This window comes from Pipra filicauda, unplaced genomic scaffold (assembly GCF_003945595.2).
Source record: "Pipra filicauda isolate LSUMZ 115617 unplaced genomic scaffold, ASM394559v2 scaffold3_size10097308_pilon, whole genome shotgun sequence".
In the NCBI taxonomy this organism is placed as follows: Eukaryota; Metazoa; Chordata; class Aves; order Passeriformes; family Pipridae; genus Pipra; species Pipra filicauda.
The window spans coordinates 9,876,974-9,897,110 of record NW_024104532.1 but is presented as its reverse complement, the minus strand read 5'-3'; the positions used below and the strand labels follow the sequence as shown (position 1 = coordinate 9,897,110).

General features: G+C 53.7%; 1 protein-coding gene across 1 annotated transcript in view; it reads left to right on the top strand.

Moving 5' to 3' along the window:
• Positions 1 to 16,857, top strand: part of PFDN1 (prefoldin subunit 1) — a 33,066-nt gene extending 16,209 nt beyond the window's left edge. The window contains exons 3-4 of the mRNA XM_027726326.2: positions 724 to 808; positions 16,694 to 16,857. Coding sequence (XP_027582127.1) covers positions 724 to 808; positions 16,694 to 16,777 — 169 coding nt within the window. The 3' untranslated portion in view covers positions 16,778 to 16,857. The remainder of the gene's footprint in view (positions 1 to 723; positions 809 to 16,693) is intronic.
• Positions 16,858 to 20,137: the final 3,280 nt, after the last annotated feature.

The window sequence follows — 20,137 nt, the reverse complement described above, 5'->3', positions numbered from 1 at the left end:
TGGCCTTGAACACTTCCAGGGATGGGGCAGCCACAACTTCTCTGGGCAGCCTGTGCCAGGGCCTCACCACCCTCACAGTAAAACCTGTCTTCCCTATGTCCAACCTAACCCTGGCCTGCTGTGTTTAAAACTGTTGCTCCTTGTCCTGTCATGATAGACCCTGGTCAAAAGTCTCTCTGTCTTTTGTATAAGCCCTTTTTATATGTTGAAAAGCTGCAGTAAGGTCTCCCCAGAGCCTGTTCTTCTCCAGGTTGTACAACACCACCTCCCTCAGCCTTTCCCTGTGGAAACCTTTGGTTTTACTGTGCAGGTTTATTCACCTTGCAAGCACTACACAGGTAATAAATGGCTTTTACCTGTTGGAAGAGTCTTCCTTGACTGCATGCAAAAAACTGGTTTAAATCCCTGTGAAGAGAAGATGCTGACAGACTCCCCTTGCTGTCTGTGTGCCAGAACTGCTTCCAGATCATTCAAGGACACTGAATGACAAGGGAAGATATGTGTGCACCCATGTTCATCCTCCAAGAGCATGGATGAGGTTGGTGAGCCTTTGGGACCAACCTCTGTGAGCTGGCAGAGGAATTTCTCCTGCCTCAGTCCCAAACACAGGGATGAGGATGAACACTTAGGAGAGGTGGCTGTAGTTTAACTTGGTGTGTAGCTGGGTGCACACAGCTGTAAAAAACATCCAACGTTGTCTCTCTCTGCTTTTTTTACTTGTAGGTTTATTCTCCAGCCCAAAGGAGTGATTCATAATCAGCTCTTAGAAAAACAGAGGATAGCCGAAGAGAAAATTAAGGAATTGGAGGTAAGTTTTGGCAGGTAATAATGCTGAAAGTAGGACACCGAAGGTCAACAAGATACTATTTGCTACATCTCATTTTTATCTGTTAGCTTTCATTCTCAAGGATTGTAACTAGGGGAAACAGAGAACCTGTTACAAGTAACCTACAAGTAACTCCTGGCACTTGGTTCCTTTCCTAGATCTACACACCTTTAGGGATTGATCGTTCACTCTGTGTCCTGATATGAAAACTGGGGGTGAGGAATTCAAATGGGGTTAGTAGGAGCAGGGTTTAAAACAAGCAAAAGGATGTTGGTGTGGTAATTTGCTGCAGATAAGTGACGTGAAACTTGGCCAGTGCTGTGGGTATTAGAAGGTTACACTGGCTCAGGACAATTGCACAAATTCATGGTAGAGAAATCCATTGAGAATTACCAAATATGTAGAAATGGCATCCTGCTCAGGAAGTCCCTGAGCTAAAAATGTCTGGAGGGTGGGAAAGTATGAGGAGGAAGTACCATATAGGCCCGTCTTGTCCTTCTGCTCTGCATCTGCTTGATGAGTGGATCTGTGAGGAGATGGGACTTTGTTTTGACAATGTGGTCAGAGCACTTCTGTGTTCTCGTGTTTATCTGGTTGGAGTATTCAAGGCAGAGAAGGATATCTAGGAAATAAAAAGTAGTGTCTGCGCAAGTTCCAGTGTTCAAACGAGCTATCTAGTGAATCTTCACTATCTTCTCATGGCTGCATGTTCTTCAGAGAAGATGTTCAAAATGTACTTTCCCAAGGCTGTTAGCGTGTTTTTTTTTCTTAATGCTCCTAAAGTATCATTAATACAAACCCCTGTTCATTGGTCTTTGGGGAATGACAGGGAAAGCAAAGGCTGAGTTGTGTTAAGCTGCTTATCCCTTCAGTGTTTTGGAGAAAGTGAGGGTGGAGACCAGCTAAGCAGGGACAAGCAGGAATAGGAAGTCAGTGCTCAAACCCGCTCAGACCTGTGCAGTTCTGTCTCTGTTCTCCCCTACTTACACTGAAGTAGAAGTTGAGTTTGTATTTTTTTTAATTCCTTCTTAAAACTCAGCCTGCCTGGGGAGCTGCAGAGTAAGCCCATCCCCATAGGTTGTGTTGCCTGGAGTGTTTTCTGTGCCAGACACTTAAGGGGGTTTGTGTTTCTGCTTATGAGACCTCAGGGCAAACGAGTGCTCCGTGGACAGGTTGTATATTTAAGGTGGTGTGGAGGCAAGGCACAGTTATTTTTACAGTTATGTGATAAAAGCAATGGTATCCTGGCACCTGTGGAGCCATCCCTGATGCCAATGGCACTGTGCAAAGACAGCCCTGCGACTGGGGTTGGAGGACTTCATGGCAGCACCTCTGGGTTTGGAAGCAGGTGGAGTGTGGCTGGGCATCCTCTGTTTAAAACTGCCCCTCAGGTCCCTGCCAGCTCCAGGGGCTGTGGTCAGCTTTTTGGCTACTGTGCCCTTCAGCCCTTCAGCATCTGGGTTTCTTCCTGTTCCTGGTGGGGAATGATCTTACCTCCTGAACTTTCTGATCGCTGAGTTGGGCAGAATGGATGGAATTCCCCCCAAAATTACAACCTTTGCCATTCTCACACAAAGCCTCAGACCCGGCTGCTTCGCAAACGTTGTTTTTCTGCTTTGTAGCTCCCTGTTGCTGAGTCTCTGGTTGTGGCCATTGAACTGAAGTTCCCAGCAATAGTGACTGTCTCAAAAGGTGGTTGGAGTGCAGAGGTTGTTGCCATGTGGGTCAGTTTTTCTTTTTGATCATGGATAGTAGGGCTCAGTTTGCCAAAACGTTTGACAGTTTGTTTTAAGTGAACATTCAAGTCCGTCTTTTAACTAATCTGCTTCCAGCTGGCTCTGGCAGTTCTGTGAAAAGGGATTCCCCATGGAGGAGGACAAGCACTTAGACAACTGACATTTCGGGGGAAATACCTGAATCCAGCTCAGAGAGTACTTATCACAGGAGCAGGGGATTTTGCTTGTCCTGAAAACGAGTTGTGACCGAAGCAGGAAAGAATGTGAAACTTTGTGACCTTGTGCTTCCACCGCATCATTGTAAAATAAATACCAAACCAAGAAAGGTTAAAGCTTCCCTCCATCCATTATTAAAGCTGGAAGGGCTTTAAAGCTTAGGTTTATATTTTACATTGTTAACTACCTTATTGCTTACTCACATTTCTCATTTTGCATAGCTGAATCAGGCTGGTCAGAGTAATCCCCCAGGGCCAGGACGGTGTGGCTGATCTGGTTACTCATGTAGCCTGAGCTTGAGGCAATTGTGCCTTGCTGTGATGACACTATTGCCAAGGGATTGTGAAATATGTATTTTTTGATACATGCCTGATTCTGAGAAATGCTCTCCCTGCCACCTCAATGCTGTTTGCAGAGGAGCACAGCACTGCTGAGCTCTACTGAAAATCCATCCAGCTGCGTGGCAAGGAGAGCTCCTGAGTGCTGCCTGTTCCTGTTCCTGGAAATGTGGCTCTAACTTGCTCCAAAGGTGTGAGCTGGGTTTCCTGACATTCACAGCTGTCAGTGAACTTTGAAAACTCCGAAGGCTTTTGTGCCTGGATTGAAAGCTCCTTTTCTCCCTCTGGCAGTTTCCCCCTCTCCAACCTCTGCTGTTGCAGTGGTGCATTGCTTTCTTGAAGGCAGCATCACAAAATTGATGGGACACTGCTGGTTTGGGCCTCCTTGCAAAGCAGCAAGGACAGCCAGACCTGTCCTTGTACAGGGCTGGGAAAATAAATGTTGGCTGGAATACACGTTGGTTGTACCTGGTGAGAGGAGCTGTGTTCTGGGAGCTCCAAAGGGTCTGGATGTGGACGAGGGGACAGTGCAGAGCTGTCAGTTATTCTGCAGCAAACCCAAGGTAACTTTACCCTTCTTCTGAAAGCTGTGTGGGAAATGAATATGTAAGTATATATAGAATTATGGAATGGTTTGAGGTGGAGGAGACCTTAAAGCTCATCTCATTCCATCCCCTGCCATGGGCAGGGACACCTTCCACCAGACCGGGTTGCTCCAAGCCCCATCCAACCTGACCTTGGACACTTCCAGTGATGGGGCAGCCACAGCTTCTCTGAGCAACCTGTGCCAGGGCCTCACCACCCTCACAATAAAGAATTTCTTCTGTATATCTAACCTAAATTTCCCCTCTTTCAATTTGTACCCATTACTTCTTGTCATATCACTACAATTCCTGATGAAGAGTCCAGTCCCTCTCCAGCTTCCCTGTTAGGCCCCCTTCAGATCCTGGAAGGTGCTGTGAGGTATCCACACAACCTTCTCTTCTCCCCAGGTTTCTCAGCCTGTCGACTTCATATGTACCCATGTAGCATTCTGAACTTCACAGCTCGTCCATAATCCTTTGGAATCCAAATAAACTGCCCAGGCTTGCTGGCACAACACCTGTGCCTCTGCTGACAGGCTGTGCCAGCAGGGCTTACCCAAACCTCCAGAGATTTGGTGCCAGAGGCTCCCTCACACACGGGCATGGGACACGTCCTGCTTAGCAGGAGCCATTGGATTTTTCCAGTCCTGATACTATCAAATTCTTGTTGTGTTTCACGGTACAGGGGGTATGTGTTAAATCTATTTTGAAAGCATTCTAAAGGGATGAGCACAGACTCTTTTTAGCTCAGCAATGTTTGTGCAGTATTAGGAGAAAAACCAAGTAATGTTTTTCTTCCCTTGTTTTTAAGGAAACATGATATGTGAGGGGTGGAACAATGCTTTGTTTCAGGAAATGTTATCCGTTTCCATTGTAGGGCTACATGGATTCTGTTTTTAAATGTGGCATTTTAAAGAGAACAAACTCTATGATGTTATAAAGACATGGAAAATTGATTCTTCATTAGGGGTGGAGAAAGTGATTATCACTGTGTGCTTTCTCTGATAATATCTGATAGTCCCCTTCTCTCCTGCTATATTCAGCTTGTTTAGTTGTCAGGCGTTGTCAGACTAAATTGCTAAAAATAACAAATAAGGGGGAGGCTCTGCTGGGCAGCTCTGTCTGCTGTGTGCCACTGAATTTAGCTCCTTCGGGAAAAGGGCAAAAGCAACCTGCAGCTTTCTGGTTGAATTGGATTTTGGTTTTAAACTCTGACCACAACATAGCTGTGCGCTTGTTTCCCAGGCAGTTCCTTCACGTGTCTGTGGAAGGCTGAAAGTTTACTGCTGCAGAGTTTGGCTGGTTGGTTTCTTCTCTGGCTGCCTGGAGTAGACAAAACTTGATTGAAAAGCTTGAGGGCTTGATTTCTAATTCAGAAATCCTTCACGTGAACCCCAAAACGCTGTGTCCAGTTTCCCTGTCCCACACAGAAGATGTCTGTGCTCTCATTCCTGGTGGGGGAAGGATCACTGTGCCCTCAAGCACTGCTGTGCTCCACGTTGAAAGCCTCAGGTGGTGTTTGAGGAGCTGGTGAAGTTACAAAGTGAGTGCATTGCAAAGCCTTGTGGTGAGCACAGACTTCTTCCCCGGCGCTGCCTGAGCTCAGACTTGCTCGTGCTGCGGCTTCCATTTCTCTAATCTTCTTTTTCTGGGAGCTTTAAAATGGCTTTGCTGCAGCCCTGAGGCGCAGTGGTGGTGCCCCCACCCTGGAGGAGTCTGGTGGTTGCCACAGCAGCGTTTTCTTGCCCTGTGGGAACAAAGATTTTTGGCAGGCAAGGTGTGGCTGGGGAGAAGCGCTGGAGCCTGGGGCAGGTATGGCTGGGATGGACCTGCTCAGCTTCCACGTGCCCCAGGGGCAGCTCTCCTTCATTTTTTAACTAAAAACCCTCAACATGGAGGCCAATTCTGTGGGTGGCTTTAACGAGGTGAAAACAAGTCTCTTGAGATCTGTGGTGCTCTTCCCAGACCACGAAGTGCCCGTCAGAAGGTTGCAGTTGTCGGGACGTTCCTGAGTTAGCCCAGTTTCTTCCAGGGATCTACAGTGCAGAGGTTCTCACCCCCTGGTTGGCTCGGGGTAGGCCAGTGCCCAGGAATGTGTGGTGGGCTTTTTGACTAAACAGGGGGAAAATAAGGAATGCTTCTGTTTGCTTTGGAGAGGAGAAGCCTCAAGAATAACCCTCTGTGCATTGGCCTGGAGCAGATTTTACTCTGGATGAAGGTGCTGTTCTCCCATTCCATTGCTGGCTACGTGCACGTACCGGGAACGGGATTTTAAACACACCTTGTCACAGAAGTTGCCCCTTGTTTCATAGACAAGGTCAGTCCCTCTGTTTGCTGTAGGGGGAAGCAGGACCCCTAATGTGGGGACAAATGGAGTACAGAAGTGAATTTACCATACATTTGGGCTTGTATGGACTTTTCAGGAGGAAGCTGTGGGAGCTCCACAACTGATGGATGTTGGTGTGAAAATGAGCTGCAGACAGACCCTTGCCAGGCCCTCAATGGGGACCAGGCCAGGCAATACCCTGCATCTTGTGTGGCTCTGGGTGTGTGGGTGTCTGGGCAGGTTCCTCTGGACACAGCCATTTGGACCTGCTGAAGTTCCTGGGAAATGTGTTTCATCTTGACTCTGTTGGCTTGTGTCCTCCAAGCCTAAGTCTGTGCCCTCACTGAGGGCTTGCTCCTGCATTTCAGGCTGCAAAGCTGGAGGCTTAACTTGCTTTCTGAGGACATGGGTGGTCCAGCTGCCTGCCTGAGCTTGCTGTCAGCTGTGGAGCATCCACAGACACTCCTGTGGGTGAGCAGAGCCTGCATGGGCAGAGCTGTTACCAGTGGTCTGCCCTCCATGAGAGCCTTGTTTTGAAGAAGGGAGTAGCCAAAGGTCATTTTTTTTTTCCTATAGGTCTGGCTGTCCTACAGGGAGGAGAATCTGTGCTCTCATTCGATTTTTGAAATGAAAAATACTCTGAGCAATGAGAAAAAATAGGCTTTAGAATGATAAAACAACAGTGAGGAGGTCGAGAAGTGTAATGGACACAGAATTAACACTATGAGCACAAAATCCTACTTTGTGGAGAGGCCCTCTGGCATTGGGCTAGGGCCATACAAATTTAAGGTAAAACCTGGAGGAATTGGGGCACAGCTAGTGCTGCTCTAATTCTTCCTCTCTACTGAACTGACTGCTGATGGTAACATGAAGAACAGGCCTTCACAGCTGTGAGGAATCTCTGACTTCACTTCTTAATGTTCAGAGCCTTGTGGTCTGTCTGACTGTTGTTTGTCAAAAGTGAGGGTGGCAAAAGGATTGTGTTCTGAACTTCATGGGTGTTTTGGGCTGTTTCTCTGTTGTCTGATTGAGTCATCCCTCATCCCAGACAGATGGAAGTCGGTTGTGTGCAGTGAGCACCTTGCAGCTCTTAAAGGCAACAAGTGCTCCTCAGTCCTCCCAGGGAAGGAGGTTGGTTTGTTTAGGTACTGGCTCTTACTTGTCTGTTAGATTTGTTTGATAAAGATCAAATAACAGTATGTTCTGCTTTGAAAATTGTGTAAGAAGCTTGTCATGTGTTAAATAGTGCACAAACCACTGGTTACAAAACACGACTTTGGAATCTTAAGAGGCACAGGGAAAAGAAACCCTCGCGTTTCAGAGGGGATTCCCGGCTCTCCAGAAGGGTCATCGACGGCCTTAGACCTGGGATGGCTTATAAAAACTTGAGTATCTCACCACATTTTTGTGAAGAATGGTTGTGGGGTGATGCTGATGTGAGTGGAATGACGTGTATTTATATCATCACATGTGTGGGTATGCATTGGCAAGGCTGGATCTCCTATCTGGACCAATCATTCACCGCAACAAGTTTTCAAACTCACAGATTTTTGCAAGCGGTTGCTTAATTAGTAATTCTTTGTTAGTCTTCCCTGCACTGCAGACTGCAAAGTAAGCACACAAACCAGCTGAGAGGGCAAAGGCTTCATGAAGGGAGAACTGGAATTTGATGACTCTTTGCTTTCGCTGTTCCTACTTTATTTTTAGGTGGATAATTGTAGATTTTAAAAGCAGGAGAATAATTAACATGGGGGTTGTTTGCTTCCTTTTAACTTCTTTTAGAGGCTAGTTCTAGACATGCTTTCAAAATAAAGGTATCCCAGAACTCGTTTTAGGGGGTTTTTTGGGGGAGGGTTGCTCTTGATTTATAAAAACCCTAAACAACTTGCTTTTCAAGCAACTGTTGCCAGTACACTCACATTCCTTTGTAATTCAGAGGAAAGTGAAATACATTATGATTAATTAAAAAACCCACTTCTGCTGCTGTCTTTAAATGGTTTTGTCCATCCAGGAGCCTACATTTAGTCATCTGGGTCTGAAAACGTGTCTTGTTTCCTCTGATTAGCATTAAGCTGCTTTTATGATTACACTGAAATTTTAACACCAAGTTGGTCGATAAGTCTGTCTTTGTCATTGTAAAGCAGGGTCTGATTCATTGTCAAAGCTCTCCTTTGTGCTTATGGCTGCAAAAGTATCCAAAGCAACGAGCCGAGCTGGATGCGGGTCCCTCTCCAAATTCCTCCTTGCATGAGTAATAGTTAGTCACAACCCCAGCATTGCTGTCCTTGCCTTAGTCACCAGCCCCTGCAGTGGCTCCTGGCTGGCCCTTGTGCCAGGCAGCTCTGGGGAGGGGGCTTGTTTGTGCCCGATAAACCTCCATCCTGCTTCCATCTCCTCCTCCTCCATCTCGCCTGGGGAGAACAGGAAACGATTATTTGGAAAGCGTGCTCCTGCCTGTCAGGGAGCCCTGACCCAGCCCTGAGTCAGCTTTACAAAGCCACACCTTGCTCCCAGGTATGCGGGGCAGCCCTCCTGCTTCCTGCTGGCCCCATGCCCGAGTCACCCCCTGCTCTGCTGGTAAACGTGTTGGTAGTGACCACGTGGCTGCTTTGAGTTCAGGGAGGTCTGAATTAGAGGGGGGATGCTGCCTGGTTGGGAGCCGACACCATCTTTTTGTTGCTGGTTTGTCTTTGAAATTTATGGAAGCAGTTTTTCGTCTGAAGTGGCCTCGTCTGGCCGGGAGGGACTGCAAGGGCTGAAAGGTGTGGTGTGGTTTTTGCAAAAGTCCTATTGCCTGGAGGTGTCCTGGTGAGCCACACTGGCTCTGCAGGACCACAGAAACCGAGGCACTGGGTTAGGGAACTTACCACATTTTGCAAGAGGCGGTTTGGTGAGAGACGCTTCCGCCGAAACGGAGCGGGGAGGTTTTCAGCACTGGGGGGAGTTTCCTCTCCCCAAGTTCTGTGTGTTTGACCTGACTCTGCTGTCATAAGCCTGGTGAGGGTGCAGTATCCCACCTGGAGCAACATACCCCTGGAAACTGCTTTAAATGGGGAATTATGCCAAGAAGGGGTGTCCCAAAAGGAATCCCCTGGGCTGATAATACATTTCTGCTGCCACCTACTGAAAGGTTCCCACCGGTTTGCTTTTGTAGTAGTTCACATCAGGGTAGGGTGCAGGAGTTCACTGGAATAATCCCCATTTCCCAGTCACAAAGAGTAACTGTCTCCTGCTCTGCTGGAAGCACTTTGTGTCCTGTGGCTTGGAGCAGTGGGTCCCTGCAGCTGCCACAGGTTGGGGCAGAAAGTCCTCCTGCCTGCCAGCCTTTCTGCCCCTTACCTTGCCCCTTCTTCTCTTGAAGGTACCAAGCGTGGGAGGCAGTGGGGGCTTTCCCAAATTAGCTTTTTCAGAGTGTGTTCCTCAGGGTTTCGAGGAGCTTTGATAATGGTGGGGGAAGCCCTGCTGGTTGTGCTGTGGTAGGACTGGGACACAGTAAAGGTGGATTTGTACCAGCAGTTCTGCAGGCAGGTGCTTCTGAAGATCCTCCTGAGTTGGCACATGCACTCATATGTTTGATGTCCTCTCTTACACTTAAATCCAGATGGTTCTGAAGGGACTGAGGGTCCCCGTTACCTTGTGGAAGGGGAAACCCAAGGGTCTGAATCATCATTTCTCCTCTTAGGTAAATGACATCATGATGCTTCTGTCGGCAGCTGTCGTCAGAAAGCAGCTGGGCTCCCTTCCTATTGCACATCATTCACTCTTGAGCAAACTCTGGGCAACTTCCTGAGAGCAATAACTCCGCTTGGAAAGTCTTGGAGCAGATCTAAATATTTGGTGGTTGCTGTAGAGTGCTAATTCCCAGTGTGTACATGTGCCACGGTGTTGAACTGGGTGAGGACCAGCGCTGGGTGGACCCACCAGGGCGTAGGGCTGCCTGCAGACCCACCCCACCCCGTTGCTGGTGCCCACTATTTTGGCTTCTCCCGGAGCAGGAGCAGCTGGGTGCTGTTCAGCAGGTTCACCTCCTTCCCATTTCTGGGTTCCCAGTGAAATCCCGTTATGCAGAGGGCACGTCCTCGGCACATCGTCTCAGGCTGACTGAAATGTTTGCCTTGCCCAGGGTGCATGACTTGGAGCGCTGTTCTCTGCAGGGAATTTGGGCATTTCCAGCCCCCTTAGCAGCAGTGGTGACCCCAAGAGCGAGGGCAGCTCAGGCTGCCCCTCCTGCCTGGCCCCCCGCACGTGGGCAGCACGACTTGCCTTCCTCCCAGGAAAGATCCTTCTCCAGCCACCCACGTGCTCCCAGCTCTAGCTCAGGATCCGTTGATCACTTTCCCTTGGGGAATTCCAAAAGTGGTTTGAGTTAACTTTGGGGGATACAGAAGCTCTTGGCTCGCAGCAGGTTTTTTGGGACGGTGTCACAAGATGAGCTGTGTCAGGGCTCCTGTTTGAGGCACTGCCTCATGCCTGGGGACTGCAGCGTTCCTCGACGGAAGCCCTCTGAGCGTGAGAGTGGGATGCCAGAATCTGGTGGCTGGTAGCCAAACAGGCTGTGATCCATAGGGAGGTGCTCCCTGGGAAGGGACCTGCCACCTCGCTTTGTTCTCACAAGCTGGGTATAAAACAAGTCCATAGAAAAACAGTTTAAAAAACAAAAAAACAAACAACAAAAAAAAAGCAACAAAGGAGAGGAAGAAGAAAGAACAGGCTGAAATGAGTAGGCATGTTCCAGTGCTAGATCCTGACATTTCCATGGGAACAGTTTTGTTTGGGCTTAAGCAGATCTGTGTTTGCAGGTCAAGGGTTGAGCCTCTTGCTGAGGTGATGTGAGAGAAATGGTATTTGAAGAGCAAAAGTCAACCTTGAGTGATAAACCATGACTTGACACAGGAAACTCACCTGTGAGCAGGAGGTGAACCGCAGCATGGATGGGCAGGGCTGCTGTGCCTGTTCCCACAGGGAGCACAGGGCTGTTTGGGAATGCTGGGCCGTGCTGTGCTCAGCCACCGGCTCGAGGCAAGGCCCTGCCACACGCGGGGCTGGCGGTGCCTGACCAGCTCTCCCTGAAGGCAGAGGTGTCTGAATCACAGCGCTGGAGGAAAGACAGTGCTTTGATCATCAAAAGCCCATCCAAGAGGAGCTGATTAATAGTTTTTTGTTGCTGTGGAATCTGTGGATGCTGGCTCTTTAATCTGCCAGGAATGCAAGGTCCGGGTGCGTCATCTCGTGAAGCACCAGCTTCTCCAGCAGCATGATGCAACGGGAGCAGAGGTGGGAGGCTGGAGCAGGAGGTGGCTTCCCTGCCGTGTCAAAAGGCCACGGGCCACCTCTGTTAACCACAAGTCCTTTTCTTCTTAGGGTGTGAGCTGTAATTGTGTTTGCATTTGATGGAGTCTTTCCGCAGCCGCTGCCAAAAGCAAACAGCGCGGAGCTGGTCGGGGAGCGAGCGCTGCTCGTGGTGGGGAGCGAAGGGCAAGGGAGAGCTGAGGAACAGGGTGATGGCAGGGGCGAGTCTCCTGGCAGTGTTTGGCTGTACCCACCCGTGCCAGGGTGTGCAGGTTGGCTGTGCTGGCACGCCTTGGTCAGAAGCGTGCGCGGTGAGGGCTGGCTCGTGGTGCTGCCTGCACAGCCCGGCCGAGCTGGTGCTTCCAGGAGTGTGTGCTTCCCACACCAGCTGGGGCTGGTGGCAGCTCCCCAGAGCCGTGGCTTACAGTGCCCCAGAGCTTCCTAGGACATGGCAGTGGGCATTGCATCCCAATATGGCCATTGGATATCAGCTCCCTGCCCTCCTCTCTTCTCCCCTCCCTCCTTTCAGGCAGGGCTGGAGCTGCCAGGTCCTATGAGGAGCAGCTGAGGGAGCTGGGGCTGTTCAGCCTGGAGAAGAGGAGGCTCAGGGGAGACCTCATCACTCTCTACAACTCCCTGACAGGAGGTTGTAGCCAGGTGGTCATCAGGCTCTGCTCCCAGGCAACCAGCAGTAGGACAAGAGGGCTGGGTCTTCAGCTGTGCCGGGGAGGTTTAGGTTGGATATTAGGAAGAAATGTTGTACAGAGAGTGATCAGCCATTGGAACGGGCTGCCCAAGGAGGTGGTGGAGTCACCATCCCTGTAGGTGTTTAAGAAGAGACTGGACGTGTCACTCAGTGCCATGGTCTGGGTGACAAGGTAGTGTTGGGTCAGAGGTTGGACTTGATGATATCAGAGGTCTTTTCCAGCCTAGCTGATTCTGTGGTTCTGTGGTTCTGTGGTGGTACCTTCCCTGATGGACCCTGTGGCTCTGTTGGTGGAGCTGTTGGCTGCACAGCCACCCTTCCTCCTGGGAAGGGTTCCTGGGAGGTGCACATGTGTTGCCTGTCAGATGGGGCTGCGTGAGTGGCCAGTCCTATTTTTGGCTGCATCTCTGATGACATGGGAGGTGGTGTTTTTACTCCATGCAGCTGTACTGACCACACACAGGTTCACCCCTTGCCTGGTTTAGGGAGGCTACAGGAAGCCTTGGAAGTGGGGAAGGCTCCCAAGAGCTTGAAGGGGAGAGTATGGGCCAGGCTGGTGGCACATCTGCAGTCAGGGGCAGGAGAGGTGCAGATCCCAGCTCCTGGGCCCCCAGGAGGTGGTGGGAGGCCCAGCCTGTGGGGTTGGCTCTGCTGCCCAAGGAGGAGTCCTTGGTCATCTCTTCCATCCCTCCATCCCAGTGCCAGGCAGTCATTAGCATGGCAAGCCTGCTTCCAGAAAGCAGATTTAGGTGAGAACACTTCCTTTGGGGCTGGTTTTGAGACAGATCATCAGGGCTGTGGTTTGTCTCCTTCCCAAGTGCTGCAGCCCTTCCTGGCTGGGGAAGGGACTGTTGCTGGCAGTAGGATTAGCTTAAAGAAATTGGGAAACTGTGGGCTGGGAGACATTGACTGCACTGGGTTTTTGGGGGCATCTTCTCAGTTGTTCTGCAGGAGGCCCAGACCCAGCTGGGTTGGGGCAGTGGCTCTGTGTTGGTCTCGTGTCCCAGTGCAGATGGCAGAGCCCTTTCTGTGAGGGGCAGGAGGGGCAGGGGACTGTCACCACAGACAAGGGAGTGGATGAGAGCTGGTGGGTGGCCTGTGGTGGGAACGTGTGAGGATGCAAGAGCTTGTCCTGTGCTGGGGCAGGTCAGCTGGCTCGGTTTTGGGGTGCGTGCAAAGTGTGCTGTCCACCTGGAAATGTGTAGCTGCAATTAATTCTCCCTTCCCACGTGCCCTCTTCCATGCAGCTTCCAGCTCCCTTTTCTTACTTTGTGGGGGAGAAGCTTCTCCAGCTCTGACAAGACCTGCAGTCCCGGGTCATCCCTCCCTGTTTGAGTGAGCTGTGACTGGGTCATGGGAACACACTGGCCTTTTCCTGGGAGCAGTGGGGGCTGGCAGGGGTTGGTCAGAGGCTGTTCCTCTGAAATAAGCTTCAGTAACACCCCACAAGTGTGTTCTGCACCGTGGTAAAATAAAATCTCTATAGCAAGTGGCCGTGGGACTTGTGCCCCAGGAGGAGGAACCAGCTCCTCGCTGCAGCCGGAGCCCTTGGCTGACACATCAGCTGCTTCCTGCCGTGCCCTCCGTGTTTCCTCATCACTGCCTTGCCACACTCCCGGTGTGACTGCAGGGGGACAGACCCCGGGGCACTGCCCAGCCTCCTGCAGAGCCTGACCCAGCCAGGAGTGGGGCTTTTTTGGGAGCTCAGTGTCATGTGGCTACTTCCCTCCGCCACCTTCCCAACGCCAGTCTTAGGGCACTGATGCGGTGAGTGGGCAGGAGCTCTGGATCAGCAGCTTGCAGGATGCGGTGAGTGGGCAGGAGCTCTGGATCAGCAGCTTGCAGGTCATGCAGCCACCAAAGCCGGTGGGCCAGTGTGCTGCCGTGTCCCCTGGGGCTGCTGCCACGTTCCCTTGGGCTCCTGACTGGTGAGCACTGGAGCTACAGCTCTAGAAGTGAAATCAGAGGCTGCAGACAGCAGCAGCCACCTTTAGGTTAATGAGGGACCCGAACCAGCAGCGCAGTTCTGGCGTTTTACTGTGAATTCCCGAGGGCTGTGGTTGCTGTGGCAGCAGAGGAGGATCCACCTGGAGGGGCGAACACACCTTCCCAGGGAAATGCATCAGCTCAGAGGGTGCTGAGGTGAAGCCCAAACCAGGGGCTCAGAGGACAAAGGGTTAACTAGGGCTGCAAGTCCAGGCCGAGTGCAGATGAAAGCTGTGAGCTGGGGAAGCTGGAGGTGGGGTTTGGGATGCGGGGTGGTGTTCAGGGAACAGATACCACCAGCCCGGCAGGTCTGGCTGGACCGGAACAGCCTCCAGCGTGAGTTCAGAGCTGCGCTGCCGCGTCCCTGGGCTCTGGTGTGAGTAGGCAGAGCGTGTGTCAGCCCTCGCTCGGCGGGAGAGACGGAGTTTCCTGTCTAGACCCCAGTAATCGCGGTGAGGAGGGGTTTGCACGCGGGCTCCTGCTGCTTCTCCGGTGATTGCCGAAGCAGAAACCGGGCTGCAGTTCCTGGGGAAGGAACACCTCGTTTGTGCCACGTGTCTCGGAAAATGTGGCGCCCGTCTGCTCCTCGCTGCCCGTGATCCGGGGGTCAGAGTGGGATCAGCCCCCGTGCTGGCTCCGGCACTGCCGGACTCATTGGGAGGTTTTCAGCCCCCCAGCTGCGGGTGCAGGGCTCACTGGATGCCCAAGTGATGCTCCTGGAGCCCAGGGATGGGACTCCCTGCAGGCTTCTTCTGGGAGGAAGGAGTAAAAGTGTCGGGACCAGCCCAGATCCTCTCATCCCAGACATTGTGGGACCAAGGAGAGTGATTGAGGGAAAGAAAAATTTCCCTCAATCCTCACCTGCCTCAGGCTGCCGGTGCTGCTCGAGTACAGAAATGGCATTAAAGCCTGTGCCTTTGCCACGGGCTGTGCAGCTCTGGCAGCCCTGCTCCCCTGGAGGGCAGAGCGTGTCCCTGTGCAGGAATGGGCATTGTGGGTCCATGGGGGACATGGCAGGGGAGAGGGCAGAAAGGCAGAACCATTTCATAGGCTGATTTAATGGCGTGAAAAAATGGTTTTAGCAATAAATGACTGACCAGAAGTCAGCTCCACTGCTGCCACTCTGCTCTGGTCAGCAGAGCTCAGACCCACGAGGGTTTTCCAGGCCCTGTGACCTCTTGTAGCCTTCAGGCTCAGTTCCCTATGTGTGAAATCCCTCGACGCCTGTCCGGGCAGTGTGGGGACAGTGTGGCAGTGACAGAGTCCTGCTGGTGTGTCACTGACTCACTGACAGTGGGAACCCGTGGCTGCTCTTCCTCTCCCTGTGGTTTCCTCAAAAGCAGTTCCTGTCAGCGAGAGGGACCCCGGGAGAGGGACAAGGAGCCCTTCCTTGGCTGTATCCCTGGCCCTGGATGTCACCAACAACCTTTAGTGTTTAAATAAAAGCCCTTCAGCCTTTAGGAACAGGGCTGGGAGAGTTGTCCTCATGGCATGGGCATTCCAGCCGAGTGTGCAGCCATGTGACAGCAAGGGATGGAGGGACAGTGGTGGCAGCAGGACTGCTGCTCCATGGGCTAATGGGATTCTCAGCACTGTGGGTCCCAGCTCCTGTGGGATCACAGGAATTGGGGTGAGGCTCTCAGGGCAGCATCAGCAGTTCTTGTCCTTCACCTGTGCTTGGTTTGGGTGGCCTTTGTGGGTCATTCCTGCCATCCTGGGCTCCTGGTGCTCACCTCCTGGGAAGGTGCGCATGGCAGGATGGTCTGGGCTGAGACCTGGACTCTGGAATTTAATAACAATCCTGCCAGTGCTTATCAATACAAGCTCCCTGGGCTTGTGTGGGGCTGTGACGCCCATGGGGCAGGGGGAACACTGTGCCAAAGTGTCCCCCAGCCCCTTGTGAGGACAGCAGGCCCCGTGCCAGTGGTGCTGCAGGTGCCACCGAGGGCGAGCCCAGCTCTGGGGAGATTCCCAAGGCCCCCCATCCAGTCATGGAGTGGGCCCACCCCTGCTCACAGCAACGCTGCTGGAGGAGACTGTTGTGTCTGTTGTTTGGAAACCCAGAGAAAATAGTCAGGAGAGCCAAGTGCTGATTTTTCCAGTCACAGAGGAGCACCCAGACTAGCAGGAAAAAACGCTGCATGCTGAATTCCTATCTTGGGATGCACGGCTTGGGGCTGCTTCCCTGCCAAGCCCAGCCTAATTACAGATGATTAAGGAAACACACGTATTTGGTGACTATGCCAGGGAATTTCTGATAGAAAGGAGGGTCTGGGGTTAGAAAATGGCCCAACTGGGAAAAAGAGCCTTTTGTGCCCAAGGAGGGAGTTTTGCTGTGTCTCCATAAGGAGGCCTCAGCATGTCAGTCCCTCTCTGGGCTCCAGGAGTTACAGGATCTGATTTGATTTCCTTCCTTGCTGTGGTTCACATCTCCCACTTTTTTGCAGAGGAGGTTTCAGTGGGAACAAAATTCAAAGTCTGTGTAAAACATTTCCACTGCCCCTGTGCCTCTGGGAACGTGTAACCACTGTCCCCACGTGGGGACACCGGCAGGGTGGGGGGTGGCTGGGCCAGCTCTGCCTGGGTGGCCCTGGGCCCTGGTGTGTGCTGGGGGACCCTGGTGTGTGCTGGGGGACCCTGGTGTGTGCTGGGGGACCCTGACTCTCCTCTGCTTTCTGCCTTGCAGCAGAAGAAGTCGTACCTGGAGCGGAGTGTGAAGGAAGCAGAGGACAATATCCGGGAGATGCTGATGGCCCGCAGGGCACAGTAGTGGCACCCCTGGGTGCCCTGGGCTGATCCCCACAGCCTGCCCCCTCCTTCCCCACCTCAATAAAACTCGTGTCTCTCTGGCTGCTCTCCCAGGGGGGTGTGGTGGGATTTGGGGTGAGGGGCCTGCAGGGAATCCTGCTGCCCTGGAGCAGCTGTACCCTCGTCCTGCAGACACCCCCTGAGTGCTGCCCAGAGTGGGCACCAGGGGAGGCTGGTGGAGGGGTCCTGCTGGAGAGCGGTGGTGGGGGGAAGAGGGAGGCTGGGAGGGCTGGCACAGACACAGACACGGGCATGGACATGGGCATGGGCATGGGCACAGACATGGGCATGGAACACGGACATGAACATGGGCCCAGCCAGCCCGTGCTGGGTGGTCATTCCCACTGTCCCGGGCCATTTCTGCTGTCCTGGGCCATTCCAATTCTCCTGGGCCGGTCCAGCTGTCCCGGTCATTCCTGCTGTCTCAGGCCATTCCCACTGTCCTGGGCCATTCCCTCTCTCCTGGGTCATTCCCACTCTCCCGGGCCATTCCCACTCTCCCGTGTCATTCCTGCTGTCCCAGTCATTCCTGCTCTCCCGTGCCTTTCCCTCTCTCCCAGGTCATTCCTGCTGTCCTGATCATTCCCACTGTCCCATGCCATTCCCACTGTCCCGTGTCATTCCCAGTGTCCAAGGCCATTCCCGCTGTCCCGTGTCATTCCCTCTCTCCCGTGTCATTCCCAGTGTCCCAGGCCATTCCTGCTGTCCCTTGTCATTCCCTCTCTCCCGACCATTCCCGCTGTCCCATGTCATTCCCTCTCTCCCGTGTCATTCCCAGTGTCCCAGGCCATTCCCTCTCTCCCGTGTCATTCCCAGTGTCCCAGGCCATTCCCGCTGTCCCGTGTCATTCCCAGTGTCCCAGGCCATTCCCGCTGTCCCGTGTTATTCCCTCTCTCCCGTGTCATTCCCTCTCTCCCGGACATTCCCGCTGTCCCGTGTCATTCCCTCTCTCCCGGCCATTCCCTCTCTCCCGGCCATTCCCTCTGTCCCGTGTCATTCCCAGTGTCCCAGGCCATTCCCTGTCTCCCGGCCATTCCCTCTGTCCCGGTCGCTCCTCACGCCCCGGCGCGAGGGGACATCGCCACCGTGTGGCCCCTGCGGGAACTGCACCGGCCCGGCCCCCGCCCGCTCCTCCCGGGATCTTGGAGCCGGGCAGGAGTTTCCCGGTCCTGTGCCGACCCCCGTGCTCTCATCCCACGGGCACGCGGGTGCTGCCACACTCTCGGGCGGCCTTTCGCTGCCCCCGGGTTCCCAAACCACCAGCTGTGTCACCAGCGGGTCCCGTGTCGCCTCCGCCGGTGATCCCACGGCTGCCCCACGGACACGGGGCCGCTCCCCCCCCCGGTGCTCTCACACCCTGCAGACACACGGGCAGGGAGGGAGACCCATGCGGGAGAGTGTTTAGGAGGAATTCGATAAGCTCAGACAGACCGGGGGGATCAGGTGCTGCACAAGAGCAATGACCAGGGGGTCACCAACACCCTGCTGGGCCCCACACCTCACTGCTTTCCCACACTTCCTCTAAAAATCACCTGCACCTTCGGGGCCTCCCTGAAGCATCCCATAACAAGTCCTGTGCAATCCCAAACAGTTCGCATCCAAGTAAGTGTCCCACTCCCAGGTATCAGCCCTGTAACCCCAAAGGTGATCTGGGGGCTGCCCCGGGATGGGTTGTAGGCTGGACACGGGGCTGCAGCTCTGTGGGGACAGGCCTGGGAAAGGCCCTGGACAAGGCATCTTGGCTGGGTTCCCGCCTGCATGTGCCCATGGGCTCTGCCAGGGCTGGGGGTGGGCCTGTGAGGGGCTGGTGGGGCTGGGAGACCCCTGGCTGGGCTGTGGGTGGGCTCCCTTCCCAGGGGGACTCTGAGCTCCTGTGTGTGTGCAGACCTGCTTCATCCCATCGCCCACTGTGAGCAGCCACATCTGCCGCTTCCCAACCTCGGCTTCTGTGTGTCCTGGTGTCTCTTCCAGGTGCTGGGGTGGGCAAACAGGTGGGCCCTGGGCCAGGTTGTCCCCATTTGGGTTGCAGGGCGTAGGCCTGGCCAGGTGGGTCAGCCCCTGTCTGGTGCAGTGGCCAGAGACTCCCCGCTGCAGAGGCTGCCAGAGCTGCACCCACTGCCCTGCCATGGCACTGGGATGGGGAAGGGGTGCCCAGGCCCACTGGGGAGCCCAGGCAGCTGGTGTGCTGGGACCTGGGGTGGCCCTTGCTGCTGGAGCATGGGAGATGTGACGTGCCCTGCCTGTCCCCAAGGACGGGCACTGTGGCACCCAGAGTGCTGCTGCAGCCACTTGGTTGGTGTCTGGGACAGGTGCCAGAGCAGGAAAACCGAGTCCTCACCCCCTCCCCTGCTGGGAGCAGCTCCTGCTGCACCCAAGACAGGGCAAGGAGCTGAGGGGAGTGTGCAGGGCTGAGGCTCCCTCAGGCCTGGCAGGGACAGAGCCATTCCCTTGGCTGGGAAGAGCCAAAACCAGTCTAGGGGGGGAGCACAGGGCTGGAGGGGGCATGGAGGGCCATGGGCACAGGGTAACCAAACACTCCACTTCCCTCCCACCCACAGAGGAGGGTGAGCCAGGGACTCCCCTCCTGTGCCCCTGCAGCTGCCAAGCTGCCAGGGAGGTGACAGTGACAGGGAAGGTGACAGCACCCATTCCTGGGAGCTCTGGGAACCCAGCCACAGAGCTGAGCTTAGGGCAGCAGGGGGGCAGGCAAGGGGCATTAAGGCTCCTGGGGCAGGCAGCTGCCAGGGGCTCTCATCAACCCCAAACCCCAGACCAGAGCCCCAAACTTGCACTGCTGAGCTCTGAGCTGAGGTGCACAGAGCACCAGGGCCATCCGAGGGACAGCGAGGGCAGTGCCCTTTGCAAACAGATCCAAGATCCCTGGGCATTCTCCAGGCACTGCAAAGCAAAGCTGGTGAGTGCATCAGGTTTGGTCCCAAGGCTGGGGGGGCAGCGGGATGCGAATCCCTGGGATCAGTAGCAGGTTTTCCCCCTTTTCTGCAGACAAAAGCTTTTTATCCCTCTTCTGGCCAGGCGTGCCATGGAACAGCTTCAGCTCTAAATCTTCTGCACTAAATTAATCCATGGCCTTGTATCTTCTTATCCATTAATTTACCCCCTGCAAGCCTCTGCTCTGCATCAGGGGATGATGGATCACAGCTTGGGATCAGTCCTTCCCCAAGAGCTGCAGCAGCTCAGCCTGTGCTTCTCCAGGAGCTGCTGGAGAGGGCGCTGGTCCCAGAAGGGGATGTGCCCGTTCAGCCCCGAGGGATGAAAAGCCAATTGTGCTGCCCTGTGTGGGATGAGGGGGTTGGAGGTGCCA